General features: G+C 66.4%; 3 protein-coding genes across 6 annotated transcripts; 1 reads left to right on the top strand and 2 right to left on the bottom strand.

Annotated features, from left to right (window-relative positions):
- Nucleotides 1–21: 21 nt before the first annotated feature.
- LOC128790300 (bone marrow proteoglycan-like) lies at nucleotides 22–2098 on the bottom strand. Its single transcript, XM_053946921.1, has 5 exons — nucleotides 1269–2098; nucleotides 1002–1093; nucleotides 734–868; nucleotides 416–527; nucleotides 22–138 (listed from the first exon to the last, which is right to left on the bottom strand). The coding sequence occupies exons 1-5, from the start codon at nucleotides 1711–1713 to the stop codon at nucleotides 80–82; spliced, it is 843 nt and encodes a 280-aa protein (XP_053802896.1). The 5' UTR covers nucleotides 1714–2098; the 3' UTR covers nucleotides 22–79.
- A 368-nt stretch (nucleotides 2099–2466) lies between these two features.
- On the top strand, nucleotides 2467–4325 carry PRG2 (proteoglycan 2, pro eosinophil major basic protein). Its single transcript, XM_053946922.1, has 5 exons — nucleotides 2467–3100; nucleotides 3175–3353; nucleotides 3428–3562; nucleotides 3871–3982; nucleotides 4193–4325. Exons 1-5 carry the CDS (start codon nucleotides 3040–3042, stop codon nucleotides 4249–4251), a joined length of 546 nt encoding a protein of 181 aa, XP_053802897.1. The 5' UTR covers nucleotides 2467–3039; the 3' UTR covers nucleotides 4252–4325.
- A 208-nt stretch (nucleotides 4326–4533) lies between these two features.
- Nucleotides 4534–13730, bottom strand: TNKS1BP1 (tankyrase 1 binding protein 1). 4 transcript variants are annotated; one of them, XM_053946909.1, is made up of 13 exons: nucleotides 13632–13730; nucleotides 13005–13137; nucleotides 12388–12522; nucleotides 11636–12260; nucleotides 10870–10942; nucleotides 8879–10114; nucleotides 6451–8570; nucleotides 6019–6328; nucleotides 5680–5809; nucleotides 5460–5596; nucleotides 5142–5308; nucleotides 4962–5027; nucleotides 4534–4828 (listed from the first exon to the last, which is right to left on the bottom strand). In XM_053946909.1, the coding sequence occupies exons 3-12, from the start codon at nucleotides 12479–12481 to the stop codon at nucleotides 4967–4969; spliced, it is 4953 nt and encodes a 1650-aa protein (XP_053802884.1). In that variant the 5' UTR covers nucleotides 12482–12522; nucleotides 13005–13137; nucleotides 13632–13730; the 3' UTR covers nucleotides 4534–4828; nucleotides 4962–4966. The 4 variants fall into 4 exon arrangements, with proteins under 4 accessions (XP_053802884.1, XP_053802886.1, XP_053802887.1 ...); XM_053946911.1 differs by having other exon boundaries at nucleotides 13596–13632; XM_053946912.1 differs by lacking the exon at nucleotides 13632–13730 and adding an exon at nucleotides 13313–13420 and having other exon boundaries at nucleotides 10870–10939.
- Nucleotides 13731–13784: the final 54 nt, after the last annotated feature.

Genomic DNA, 13784 nt, shown 5'->3' with positions numbered 1-13784 from the left:
CCTGGTGCACACAGACACGGCTCAGGACACCTCTGCTTTACTGGGAAAGGAACTGGGGCGCCATGGCAGCGCTGGGGGCTCAGTACTGGCAGATGAAGGGGCGCAGCTGGAAGCAGAAGTGGCTTCTCCAGAACCCATCTGGGGACAAGGACAGTGTCAGGGCCATGGGTGGTTCCCAGGTCACCTCAGTACCCTCAGTACCCTGCAACCATTTCCAGTGCCCCCTATATCCCCGCCTTGGCTCCCCCAGTGCCCTGTAACCCCTCCCAGTGCCCTCGGTGCTCCCCTAAGTTCACCCAGTGCCCTGTAGCCCCCTCCCCATAGAGCCCTCCCAATGTTCCTCCAATGCCCCAGCAGCCTGTGCTCCCCTCCCCAGCGCCCCCCAAGCCCGGACACGGTGGGTGGGTGACCTTACCTCGGATGCTGAGGGTGGTGCAGGTGGTGACAATATGGAAGGGGTGGGTGGGTGCCCAGTTGGCATAGTTCCAGGGGCTGGAGTCCTCCCAGTAGGACTGCCACTGTCCTGCCTGCTGTGCCAACAGCTCAGTCCCCAGGGAGAGCCCCCACCACCCTCTACCCAGCCCATTGACCCCAAAAACCAGCCCCAGCAACCAATGGCCAGCCCCTCATGCCTCAAAACCCAGCCTCGCCCCCCACGAAGCAGCCCCCAGCCGATCTCCTCGCCAGCTCCCAGCACCCCTTTGGCAGCCCCTTGTCCCCGGAGTGCCCTCACCCTGCGGCTGGTGACAGCTCCAATCCAGGGTGAGATGATGATGTTGTAGGTTTGTGCCAGTTTCTGCAGCTCCTGGTTGCGGGCAGCGCTGTGCACCGAGGCCAGCCGGCCCCGGTACACGTCCTGGCAGTAGCGCTGTGGGACGGGCACGGGCTGGCACCGGGCACTCACCTGTGCCCACGGGCACCTCCCGGCAGTGCTGCCGTGGCACGGGCACGGCCTGGCATCCTGGTACACCCCGCACGCCCTGTGCCCCGTGTCCCCTCACCTGGGCGCCCGAGTAGGTGCGCAGCTTCTTCACCACGGTGTAGCGCATCTGGGTGGTCTCACCGGCGGGGACCCCCTGGAGCTGGCGGGGCGCTGCAGGACACAGCAGGGGGAGGGTTGGTACCGGGGGTCCCTCCGCCACCCAGTGCCAGCCGTGGGCATGTGGCATCAGCGCTGTGGGCACGGCAGGGACTGAGGGTGTCCCCGGGGCGTCCCTGGGAGTGGGCAGGGGTGTGGGGGTCACTCAGTGGGGCAGGGGGACACTCACCAGGGTGGCTGGCGGGGACAGTGCCCAGCAGGGCGAGAGCGAGCAGCAGGCAGGGCCACATGGTAGTAGGACATGCAGGGACACTGGGGACACCACCAGCACCCTCTGGAGATGCCACAGCCCTGTCACTCTTGGCTACCCCCCACCATGATCCAGAGCCCCTCTGCCACCCTTGGTAACAATCTGTTCTCTCTGTGGCCCTTCTGCCATCCCCCATGTCCCAGCTGTCCTTCTGCCACCCCCAGTTCCACCTTGTGTCCCTCACCCCATCCTGCCCCTCTGTGCCCCTTATCCCCACTGTCCCTCCACCCTCCCCTGTGCCACTCCCACGTACTCCTGGCATCCCAGAGACCCCCGTGTCCCCCAACAGCCTTGTCCCAGCCTGGTTCCCAACAGCCAGGGACTGAGCCCACTCTGATGTCCCTCTCCATGTCCCTGTCCCCATCCCCTCTCCTCACCTGCAGTCTGGGGGAGCTCTGCCCCTTGTCCCCCTTATAGGGGTGACAGGGCCACATGTCACCACCACAGCCTTACACCACCCAGCCTGGCCCTGGGGACACCACAGGGACATTGGGACACTGGGAGGGGGGAGGGAGTCTTTGCCCACAGTGGGACACACATGGCCCCCAGGGAGGGGGGCCTACAGGTTGGGGGTTGCACGTGGGTGCCCAAGGCAGCTGGTGGGTGCTGGGGGGTGGAGGAGTGGGGGCTGCTCCAGTTTGAGGGGTGCAAGAAGGGTGTATGGGGTGCAGCATGTGCTGGAGGGGGGTGCTGGGGGTGCAGAGGGGATGTTGGGGTGCTGATACCATCTCCCGCTGGCCATGCTTGCCCAAGGGCCACTTCCTTTCCAACGGCTGTGGCCCCCTGGGTCCAGCCTGGCCGTTTGCCCACAGACCCCCTTGAGCCCCCCCCTAAATCTCCCATTCCCCTGGCCAGCCCCCCCAGCCCACAGCTGAGCACCCACAGCCCCCCCAACGACTCTGCACCCCAATCCTCTCCATGCCCTGTGCACCCCTGCACCCCAACACCTCCAGCCCCTGTACCCCAACCTCCCTGAGCCCCTGTACTGACACCCTGCCCTCCAAACTCCCACAGCCCCCTCCCCACACCCTGCACCCCAAACCCCACAGCCCCCTCTTCATGCCCCTGCACCCCCTCCCCTGGACCAAGCACACCCCAGGCACTGGCTGGACAGGGTGCTGGCAGAGCCCCTCTGGGGTGTCCCCCACCCTGTCCCCAACAGTTGGTGGTTGGGGATGTCACAAGGCTGTGGTTGGGGGCACGTGTCCCTGTCACTGATATAAGGGTGGCAGTGGGCAAAAGCCCCCAAGACCTAGGTGAGAAGCGGAGACAGGGACATAGGGGTGGGATTAGCCCTCAGCTGCCAGGGTTGGGGGTTCCTGAGTCTGGCACTGGGGACTCTGGGGTGCCAGGGGTGGAGGGGGCATGGTGGGGGACAGAATGGCATAGGATGCCCAGGGGAGGGAGTGACCAAGGGTGGGAAGTCAGGAACTGGGCACATGGTGGGCATAGGAGGGCTGGGGTCTGTGGGGATGGCCATGGGGGTGGCAGAGGGGATGGAGCACAGGGTGGCACTGGGGATGGTGGAGGGACAGAGGGGATATGGGGGGGGTTTCTGAGGGGATATGGGGACGACAGGGTGACGCTGGGGGTGGCAGATGGCCCATGGGGGTGTCTCCAGGGTGGCCGAGAGTGATGGGGCTCTGGGATCTCCCAAGGGTGCTAGTGGTATCCCCAGTGTCCCTGTGCCATGCGTCCCTGCCTGCTGATTGCCCTGGCCCTGCTGGGCACAGTTTGCATCAGTCACTCTGGTGAGTGTCCCCCACACCCCCACCTGCCTGCGGGGACATCCCTGATCTCAGGGTGACCCAGCCAGTGTCCCCAGCTCTTGCCAGCCCTGCGGTGGAGGATGAGGAGGACGTGACAGAGCTGGAGATGCCTGAGGAATACAGCGGGTGCCAGGGGGCCAGTGACAAGCAGGCACTCGGTGTCCCCAGCATGCCGGGCACCGCCACCTGCCGCTACGTCATCATCACCCGCTGCCGAAGCTTCCGCCGTGCGCAGGTGGGATGGGGTGGGATGGGTGGGGGGTCGGGGTGGGGGCACCAGTGTCCCCCGTGACAGCCGTGTCCCTGCAGCACATCTGTGCCCGGCGCTTCCGCGGGCGCTTGGCCTCGATCCACGATTCCCGCACCAACACGTTCCTGCTGCTCCTGGCGCGCCGGCACACCAATGCCGGCCTGGTCTGGATCGGTGCCGTCAGCCAGCCCGCCGTAAGGACCCCGCCATGCGCCCACCACCCTGGCCTTGGGGCACCCTGTCTCCTCCCAGTGTCCCCAATGCCCACCCCGGGTGTCCCAGCCCCGTCCCACGATTCCCAGTGCAAAACCTGGGTTTCCTGATCCCATTCCCAGTGTTCTCAGTGCCCACCACGAGAGCCACAACTCCACCCCAGTGTGCCCAGTGCCCACCTGGGTGCTCCAGCCTTGTCCCAGTATCCCTAATGCCCACCCTGGATGTCCCATTCCCATCCCACTGTCTTCCAGTGCTGGGGGTCCCCACACCCTTTCTCCCCTGGCAGATCCCATTCCCGAGCTGCCACTGGACCGACCGGAGCCCCTGGAACTACAGCCGGTGGGTGCCCGGGCACCCCCTGCCCGGCCGCCGCTTCTGCACCGCCCTCTGCACCAACAGTCAGTGGGGGCTCTACGGGAGGGGTCCAGGGGGGTGCTGGGGTAGCCCCTGCCCATGATGGGGGGAGGGTGCTGAGGGGCTCAGGATGGGGAGTGACACTGGGGGGCTGGTATAAGGTATCTGGGGGGCTATCCCTGGGGCTGGAGGGGGTCCCTGGAGGTGGGGGTGCTGGTGGGTGATGGGCTGATCCCCCCCTCTTCTCTCCCCAGATGGGCTCTGGAGGAGCGTGCACTGCAAGCGGTGGCTGCCCTTCATCTGCGAGATATGAGGGGCTCAGCCCCCCTGGGTGCCCCTGGGCCTCCCCTACTGCTGTTCCCCTACAGGGGGCTGCACCCCCTCCCTTGGAGTACAATAAAGTCTTGGTGTCAGCACCCACTTGGTGTTTGAGCAGGGCCAGGGGGCCTGGCTGGGTGCACCCAGGCCAGGCACAGAGGGGTTTTGGAGGTGTCCCTTCTTTCCTGCACAGCTCCTACGTGGACGATGGCAGTGTCCCCTCTTCAAGGATCTCTGTGATCCCCACCCATGGCCCAGGAGAACAGCCAGGACTCTCTGAACTGACCAGCGAGGTTTTATTGTCTGTGGCAGTGGCACCACGAGCTGGACCCATTGCCCTGTGTCCGGGGCCATACACGAGCAGGGGAGGGGGGAAGGGGGGGGCTCGTGCCCACCCCCAGACCCTTGAGGACCAAGGGGATGCGGTACAATGGGGGGATGGGGAGGAGGTGCTGGGAAGACAGGGACCCTGCGAGCTCGTACAAAGTGCATAGGTGTGTGTGTGTGTGTGTGTCCCCATGGGAGGGGACAGTCCTGGTTCGGGGACAGCGGGCTTCAGCGTCGGAGTGAACCTGGAAGTGACACGAAGGAAGGGGGTGAGGACCCTGCAGGGCCCCCCACGGATGACCCAGCCCCAGGGGACTCAGCCAGAGCACAGAGGAGGGAGGGGGCTACCCCCAGCACTGCCTGAAATCCCACACTCACCTCGCTCAAGGCTTCTTCCTTTTCAGCTTCAGCGCCTGCAGCCAGTGGGGGGGAGAGGCCTCGGATCTGGGGTATTAGCAGAGTTTCAGCATGAGCTCCCCAAAACCAGTCCTGGGACCCAGACTGACCCCACAGCACCCCCTTTTGCTTCCATGAGGAGGATCCTGGCCCCACACTCACCCTGAGGACTTCTCTGGCTTGGGGGGCAGGGCAGGGGGTTTCCCACTCACACCAGGAATCTTGCAGGACTTGGAACGCTGCACATGGTGGTCTTTAGGAGGGGTCCCCTTGCTGTCCCCTGACGATGTCCCCTCCTCAGCCAAGCGGTTGCGACCCCTCAGCTTGGCCTGGGGGCAGAGAGAGAGTTCAGGGAGAAACACAATTCTCTGCCCCCAAATCCCCCCCACTGCCTTCTCCCTGTCTTTAGGCAGGCCCCAGTTCCACTCTGCCTAGGTTTCCCTGCCTTCCACCCTGCAGCCATGAGTCCAAGGGACTCACCTTGATGGCGGAGGCGCTGAGGCCGGGAAAGAGTGGCACCTTGACCCCCCTGCCCAAGGGGGAGCCCCGCATCCGCCGGCTCCGGGGCTCCTCCGTTGCCTCCTCGTCAGAGGATGCTGCCGGGGCTGGCCGGGGCTCTGTGGGGACACAGGGACAGCGTCACCACGACACTGTGCCAGGATAGACACCCCGCTCCCATCCCCATCCCTGCTGGGCTCACCCGTGGAGTCCCGGAAGATCCAGCTCTCCCCCTCGGTGGTGGTGGGGCGCAGGGACGGTGCCCGGTGCTGGCGCTTGCGGCCCAGGCTGGCCTTGCAGCGGAACACACTGCTGTCCAGGAGCTCTGTGTCCTGCCGAGCCCAGGGGACAGGTCACAGCTGGCACAGGGAGCCCAGGGACCCCCCACCCCAGCCAGCATACCCCCAGCCCTCACAGCAGTGCTGGGGGCCCTCAATCCATGGCTGTCCCTGGGGGCAGCAGGGTCAGAGAGCCCCATCCACAGACACATCCTGCGTCCCAGGCCATACAGGGTGATTGGAATCTTCCCACTTCCACTCACCTCCAGAAGAGGAAATTCCTGCCCCTGCTCCATGGACCCCTCAGGCTGGGGGGTAGTCAATGAGAGCCGCTGCTCCCCCCAGCTCGAGTTCTCCCCATCTGGGTGGTCTGAGGGCTGCTCCTCACTTCCTGTGTCTGCTGGGATCCCACTGGCATCCTCTGGCAGCAGAGGGGGGACCCTGGGGCTCCGTAGGGCAGCAGCTGGTTCAGAGGGATGCCTCTCCTCAGAGTGGCTGGGTGACTCACTCTGGGGGGGCTCCACAGCTGGGCAATCTGCTGGAATGTCACCCATTGAAGGGCTGGGGGCCAACCTGCATGGGGGACAAAACCCCAGAGTTGCTCTAGCCCCAAGTAACACAAGCCCTGCCCCAAACCCCTCAGTCTGCCTCAGGGGAAGCTGCTTCCTCCCTGCCACCACCGGTGCCCTCCTTACCCATGCTCTGCGCCGGTGTCCCCTCCCACGTTCTGCTCCCCCGCACCAAGGTCCCGGCTGTGGGCGGCACAGCGGGCGCTGAAGGCACTCGCCCACTCCTGGCGCCTGGCCTCAGCATCCTGTGGCTCCACACTCCAGCTGTCCAGGTCCTGGCTCCAGCGGGCATTGCCCATGTCCAGAGAGAGATCCCTGTGCAAGCCTGCCTGGGGCTGTGCCAGGACCCCAGATATGGAGCCATCCGAGGCTCCGGCACTGCAGGGATCTGGCACCCGCTCTGTCCCAATGACACCAAACTGGTTCTGGCACTCAGCTGCTCCAAGCTCCCAGTCCCTGCTGCCAGAGCTGTGACTCTCCTGCTGGTGGGCACTGCTCCAGGTGGGCTCCTGGGCCAGGGGCTCGGGGCGGTGGGAGCTGGGCATGTCCTCCTCACCAACCCTGACCTGCCCGATGCTGTTCTCACCGGGCCAGCTCAGCAGGGCTGGGACCACCTCCTGCTCTTCCTCCCTTGGGGTCACAGAGCTGTGTTGCCCATCCCCAGCTGCTCCACTGGGGCTCAACTCTCTGTCCTGCGCCTCCACAGTCCTGGTGCTGGACCTGTCATCCCAGACACTTCTGGGGCTGAACTCCCCATTCCAGGTCTCTGTGTCCCCAGTGCTCCACCCACCATCCCCAGCTGCTCTGCTGGATGTGAATTCACGGTCCTGGGTCTCCATGTTCCTGGTGCTGGATCTCTCATCCCATGCTGGCCTGCTGGGACTGAATTCATCCTGGGTCTCCAGGTCCCTGGTTCTGCATTCACTGACTTCAGCCAGCCTGCTGGGGCTGAACTCCTGGTCCTGGCTTTCCATGTCTCTGGTGCTGGATCTGTCATCCCAGGCCGGCCTGCTGGGGCTGAACTCCTGGTCCTGGCTTTCCATGTCTCTGGTGCTGGATCTGTCATCCCAGGCCGGCCTGCTGGGGCTGAACTCCTGGTCCTGGCTTTCCATGTCTCTGGTGCTGGATCTGTCATCCCAGGCCGGCCTGCTGGGGCTGAACTCCTGGTCCTGGCTTTCCATGTCTCTGGTACTGGATCTGTCATCCCAGGCCGGCCTGCTGGGGCTGAACTCCTGGTCCTGGCTTTCCACGTCTCTGGTGCTGGATCTGTCATCCCAGGCCGGCCTGCTGGGGCTGAACTCCTGGTCCTGGCTTTCCATGTCTCTGGTGCTGGATCTGTCATCCCAGGCCGGCCTGCTGGGGCTGAACTCCCGGTCCTGGCTCTCCATTTCCCTGTATTCACCAGTCCAGGCTGGTCTCCTGGGGCTGAACTCCCTGTCCTGGCTCTCCATATCCCTGATTTCACCAGTCCAGGCTGGCCGGCTGGGGCTGAACTCCCTGTCCTGGCTTTCTGTGTCCCTGTACTCCCGAGTCCAGGCTGGCCGGCTGGGACTGAACTCCCAGTCCTGGCTCTCCATGTCCCTGGGGTTATACCTCCTGTCCCAGGCTGGCTGGCTGGGGCTGAGCTCCTTATCTGGGCTCCCAGCATCGCCAGTGCTGGATCTGCCAGCCCAGCCCAGTGTTAAATTCTCGTCCTTGCTCCCAGCATCCTGGCTGCTGTATTTACTGGCCCAGTCTGGGGTGAGTTCCCTTTCCTTCATCTCTGTGTCCCTGCTGCTGTACCTGCCTGCCCAGGTGGGCTGCCTGGAGCGTGGCTCCTTGTCCAGCTGCTGGACATGTCCAGTTCCAAGGCCACTGCCCCAGTTGGCCTGTCTGGAGCCAAGCTCCTCCGTGCTGCCATAGCTCTGGCCCCACTCAGCTCTGCTGGCACTGAAGTCTGGATCCTGTGGGCAGCTCTTCTCAGTGCCAAGGGACTGGGACCAGTCACTGCAGCCCAGGTTCGTGCCCCGCATCAGCTCCGCTGCTCTGTAGTCACCACTCCAGCTCTCCCGGGCAGTGCTGTCCTTGTCACTGTGGTTGCTGTCCCAGCTGGATTTGGTCCCGAATTCCTGGTCCTGCTTGGTCTCAACTGGCCAGTCTCTCTCCCTGGATGCACCTGGGTGCCTCCAGTCAAAGGTGCTGTCCTGGCGAGGGCGGCCAATGCCGAACTCACTGCACAGGTCCTTCCGTGACCAGCCCAGCAGGTTCTGGTACAAAAAAGGGGAGAGGAGTTAGAGGGGGGAAAGAGGTTAGAAAGAGGAGAGGAGTTTGAGGGGAGCGCAACCCTGGCTCTGACAGCAGCGGAGCTGGGGAGGAGGGAAACACCTTGGGGACACAGCACAGCAGGGCTCATCCCAGGGAGGGGGCAGACCCCACCACCTGCCCCTCAGCACACAGTCCTGCTCAGCCTCCACCCACCCACCCGCCTGTCCTGTCCCATCCCACTGCTTCATGGAGGGCAAGGGAGGAGGAGCCCAGCCCACACCGACCTCACAGAGCCCCCCACACCCCTCACCTCTGGAGAGCCGTGGACCCCAGATGACGACAACAGCTCTGTCAGCCAGCCCGGGTCGGTGTGGGGGTCAGGGTCCTGTGAGGGCCCTTCAGCTTGGCCTGGGCCCCCGGGACTCTGCAAGCTCTTGGGGCCATCACCTGCCCAGGCTGAGTCAGCTGCAGCAGCTGGATCCAGGGGGGCTGGATCCAGGGGGGCAGCTGTGGTTAGGCTGGGCTCGGTGGGGGACTCAGGCTCAGCTGGGTGCTGGCCAGGCTCTGTCACACGAAGTGGGGAGTGGGACATGGGAGCATCCTGCTCTGCCTCCCTTTCCTCCTCCTCTGCTGAGCCCTCAGCCTCTCGCTGGGTCACGGGACCCCCTGGGCATGGAGCCCCCTCTGCCTGCTGGCTGCCAGGTCCTTCAGACCTGCTGTCCTTTAGAGGGCTGGGGGCTGCAGCCTCCCCATCTGACTCCCCCTCTTCGGAGAGCCCTGAGTCAGGTGTCTCCCGGATGGGGGAGCGGGGAGGGAAGGCTGGCAAGCGTGCCCCCCGAGATGGGAATGTCCACTCAAAGGACTGGGAAAGGCTCCAGCCGGACTCGCTGCCCAGCGAGGGCTCTGACAGGAGGTCTCCAGGCCGGGGCAGGGCACTCAGTGAGCCCCCCAACACCCCCAGGCCCCGGCCCGTCGGCGGGGGCTGCAGCACCCCCTCTGAGGAGCGCCGGAGCCCCACATCCCGGGGAGGGGGGTTGAAATCAGGACCCTCATGGGATTGTGGGGACACTGCGGAGTCATCAGGTCCCTCTGGGGAGCCTGGGGGAGGAGAGGCTTTGGCAAGGGGTGGGCTGGGCGGGCCCAGGTACTCAGCAGCAGCCTCAGGAGAGCCGGGGGGGCAGGTGACTCGTGAGGGCAGTTCAGGAGTGCCAGGGGGGCTGGCAGTGCCAGGGGATCCCTCCCCTGGAGTGTGTGGGGAGCCAGGGGAACGGGAGACACTGAGCTGGGGTTCGGTGGCTGAGGGAGCGCCCGGGGCCTGGATGGAGGTGACAGGGACCTCGACTGGAGGCCGAGTGGGGGATTTGGGGGAGCCGGGGGGCAGTGTCGGGGAGTCTGGGGCCAGGAGCTCAGCGGGGGCATCAGGGGAGCCAGGGGCTGGGGCAGAGAGCTCAGCAGGCTGGAAAGGAGCTCCTGGGGCTGGGGCTGGGCAGGTGGGAGGCCTTGGGGAGCCTGGAGGTCCGAGGGCACCGAGCTGTAGAGTGGAAAGCTGTGGAAAAAGACAGCAGGGGGTCATATCACTCAAGAGACACCTCCAAACATTATCCATCCAAAAGCCAATCCCCTAAACCTCTGGAGGGTCCCTCCCTCCAGCCCTGCTCCCCTCCCTGCAGCCGGGGCAGGAAGTGCCCATGCTGCGTGCCAGAACCAGGCTGCTCCTGCGTGACTCAGCCAGGGCGGCTCCTGACGCCCCAGCCCTGCTCCCTGCCTGGCCCCCTGCTGCCCCCAGAGCGCCTGGACAGACGGAAACAAGAAATGAAGCAGGAAGAAGTCAGAACCCCCCAGCACAGTCCCCTGCCCTGCCTGTGGCTGGCATCCCCCTGCCCAGCACCGCTGGGGTTTGCCCCCTCACTGGGGTGACCTGGTGCCGCTGCCCAGGCTGCCACCCGCAGTGTCACCGTGGCCCGGTGTCCCAGTCGCTGCCCTGAGTGAGCACGGCACAGCGAAAGGGGCTGGCGGGGTGCCCGTGGGGCCTGCCCTGCCACATACCTGCCGGGTCACCAAACCCCAGCTGGTGACTCACGGCTGCTCCCTGCCCACGCCTGGCACTGGTGTTGGCACATGCCACCCCCACACCCCCAGGCCCCACACAGGACTTTCAGCACAGGGGGCCCTGACACCCCCAGGAGAAAGGAGAGACACGCACCCCGCAGAGAGGGAGCCCCGGAGGAGACAGGAGAGCCCCGAAGGAGAAAGCCCAGGAGCGGAGCCGCCATGGCGCCGGAGGGCGAGGCCAGCACTCACGTCAGGAGGGGATGGCGGCCTCCGGCGTCCACAGGGGTCCCCAGCACAGCTCGGCCCAGCTGGGGGGGAGCTGCTGCAGAGAGAAGCGGAAGGGGGGTAAATCCCACTGTGTGCCTCAGTGCTATTCTCCCACCACCCATGAGACACCCCTGCCCCAAACCACCCTTCAAGGACGCAGGCTACAGGGGTCGGGCCCTGCCGCAGCTGCACAGTCTCTAGCTTGGGCTGTGAGGGGAAGGAGGCAAAGTGGCCCCAGCTCCCCTTCCGGAAAGTTTTCGGTCCTTTGGGAGCAAGTTTCTCACACTGTGTCTCAGAGCAGCCCCCGCCCAGCTCTCCCTGAGGTGCCCGGCTCTTGGGATCGTGGCCAAGCCCTGGCCCTGGCCCAGTACATCCTGCAGCTGGGAGTCCTGCTGATCTGACTGCTCCCTGTGCCCTGGCATGGCCCAGCACGGAAAAAATAGCAAGGCTGGAAAATCAGGAGCATTTCCTGGGGGAGCGACCCCCTGTCTGTTACTCCCAGCCCAGGGGCTGGCTCAGAGCCCGCCCACAGGCGGCTCCTGGCCCGGGACAGCCCATTCTGCGGTTGGCACCAGCCACCCGGGCCTTCCCACGGAGGCAGCTCGAGGCACTGCGGCTCAGGAGGAACCTGGGCCCCGTGCCGGCAACCAGACCTCAGCTCCGTTACACTCCCAAGCCTGGGATGGCTCGGAGTGATATTCCCTGCTCCCAGTGCCACTCCTCCCAGTGCTGGTCCCTGTGCCCTCACCTCATTTCAGCCACAGGGTGTCCATCATCCCCCATTCCCAGCTCGCCTGCAGCAGGTCGGGGCATCTGGGGGGCTTCGCCGGCAGGGTCTCCATCTGCCTCCCCGCTGGGACGCTTCCGGAAGGCAACAAAGGTCTTGGAGCCAAAGCGGGAGGAGGGGTCGGTGCAGAAGGGTGAGAGCCAGGCCCGGTCTGGGCTGCCTGGGCCCTCCCTGCTGTCCATCTTGGCCAGGATCTCCTCCACGGTGGTGCCCGGGAACCGCTCCGGCCTGGCGGCCACCGGCACCGGTGTCACCTTGAAGGGCGCCGGGCCCTTGCGCGAGGGGGTCGGCGGGGCTGACGGCACCTCCTCCTCGGTGCCTGCGACCAAGGGCGACGAGAGCCCCTTCCCATTGGGGGTCTCGGGTGATCTGGCAGTGAAGGAGGGGCGCCGGAGAGGCCCCCCCACGCCTGCCCCGCTGTAGGGCTGGGGCCCGGCCAGGCGGTTCATCTTCTCTGCTGAGGGCAGCTCGGGCCGGGGGTGCCGCGGGCCCGGCGTGGGGGGTGGCACCGGGGGCTTGGCGGGCACGGCCGGCTTGGGCAGCACGCGGGGCTTGGGCCGCACCGGTGGCTTGGGGCGCGCGCTGCCTGCAGAGAGCAAGGGAGGGGGGACGGGATCAGCGGAGTGGTGCGGCCCCCCCAAAATGGGAACAGTCCTCGGGGGGCTGCCCCAGCAACCTCCCCGCCCCGACGGCCCCCAGCCCGAGGTACTGACCTTTATCGGGGCTGCCGGCCAGCCCAGCCGCCGCACTGCCGGCAGGGGGGGTGCAGGGCACGGCGGGGTGCAGGGGCTGCGGCTGGGAGGCCATGGCGACGCAGGGACGTGGGGGACACGGCACGGGGTCAGCCCCTGGGGAGAGAGGGAGAATCGGTTTGGGGAGCGCCTCGAGCCTGCGGGAACCCAACCACCCCGTGGGGGCTCTGTGCCAAGCCCTGTCCAGCTGTGCCAAACGGTGATCACACCGCGGTGCCACCCTTAGTACACTGGCCCCGGCTCACCTGAGCCAGCCTGGCCCCAGCAGCAGACCCAGACACGGCCCCAACCCCCCCCATAACCACAGGGACCCCACACTACGCCCCCTAACACCGCGGGGCCGCTCCTTTACCTGTCTGACCCTGCGCTAACCTGCCCCAGCACACACGTGTCACTCTCACCGACCTTCGCCAAACACCCAGCGCCGAGCTGGCCCCACAATTTGCCCCAATTCCTATCTCAGCTGCCTGCCCAGGTCACCCCCAGCCCCCCCGAGCCCCCGGCAGCCCGGGAGGCACCGCCCGGTCCCCCGAGACTCTCGGCCAGCCCCTCTCAGGGGCCGCGGGTGCCCCACTCACCTTCCCCACATCAGCCTCATGTCGGGGGCGGGCCAGGGACACACGTGGGGGGCGCAGAGCGGGCGGGGAGGAGGGGTTACTGTCCCCACGGGTCTCACGCTGCTGCCGCCGCCTCTCCCGTGACTCACCGGGGCTGCGGGGACAGGAAAAACCCGCTCGGTGCCTCCTCCCGGCCCTGCCCTCTCTCCCCTGCCCTCCCCCCGCCGCCCTCCTCTCCCCGCCTCGCTGCCTCTTGCCCCGCCGGGGTCCACCCTCCCCAAGCCCCCCCTCCTCTCGCCTTCCACGGGGAAACCGCCACCACTACCCACATCTGGCAACCATCCGGCCCGTTTCCCAGCCCGCGATGGCGGCGGGGCCGCGGGATGTGGGTCCGGCCCCCCGGGGTCCCCCGCCAGCGCGGCCTAGCCTCGTTGCCAGGGCAACGAAGCCTCCGATCGAGTGGCTGAGTAGGCCGCGACCGCGGCCTAGCGCCGTCCCCATGACAACGAAGCCCCCCACTCAATTCGGGGGTCCCGGGCCCATGTTGCCCGCCGGGGGCGAAGGTGCGTGGTCCCCCGGCGGGCGCCACGGGCCCGGGGGTATCCCGGTTACCTGCAGCCCCATGCCGACAGAGAGACCCCCACTCACCCTCTACCGGCGCTGCTCATGCATATTCATGAGCGCCCCGGTCACGCCCCCGACGGCGGAGAGGGGCGGGGCAGAGCGGCGCCGCGTGGCGGGCGGGCCATAGAGGGGGGCGGCCGGAGAGCCCTCCAAAATGGGGGTGGGGGGACACGCTGG

This window comes from Vidua chalybeata, chromosome 6, assembly GCF_026979565.1.
Source record: "Vidua chalybeata isolate OUT-0048 chromosome 6, bVidCha1 merged haplotype, whole genome shotgun sequence".
Classification (NCBI taxonomy): domain Eukaryota; kingdom Metazoa; phylum Chordata; class Aves; order Passeriformes; family Viduidae; genus Vidua; species Vidua chalybeata.
This window is presented reverse-complemented; position numbering and strand designations above follow the sequence as displayed.

Coding starts and splice junctions, on each gene's coding strand:
- LOC128790300 (XM_053946921.1), bottom strand. CDS start 1,713: ATGGGGACAGGGACATGGAGAGGGACATCAGAGTGGGCTCAGTCCCTG. Junction 1,094..1,268: donor TGTCCCCGCCAGCCACCCTG/GTGAGTGTCCCC, acceptor TGTGTCCTGCAG/CGCCCCGCCAGCTCCAGGGG. Junction 869..1,001: donor GCACCTACTCGGGCGCCCAG/GTGAGGGGACAC, acceptor CCCGTCCCACAG/CGCTACTGCCAGGACGTGTA.
- PRG2 (XM_053946922.1), top strand. CDS start 3,040: ATGCGTCCCTGCCTGCTGATTGCCCTGGCCCTGCTGGGCACAGTTTGC. Junction 3,563..3,870: donor GTGCCGTCAGCCAGCCCGCC/GTAAGGACCCCG, acceptor CTCCCCTGGCAG/ATCCCATTCCCGAGCTGCCA. Junction 3,983..4,192: donor CACCGCCCTCTGCACCAACA/GTCAGTGGGGGC, acceptor TTCTCTCCCCAG/ATGGGCTCTGGAGGAGCGTG.
- TNKS1BP1 (XM_053946909.1), bottom strand. CDS start 12,481: ATGGCCTCCCAGCCGCAGCCCCTGCACCCCGCCGTGCCCTGCACCCCC. Junction 12,261..12,387: donor GGCCGGCAGCCCCGATAAAG/GTCAGTACCTCG, acceptor TGCTCTCTGCAG/GCAGCGCGCGCCCCAAGCCA. Junction 5,810..6,018: donor AGGAATTTCCTCTTCTGGAG/GTGAGTGGAAGT, acceptor TGGGCTCGGCAG/GACACAGAGCTCCTGGACAG.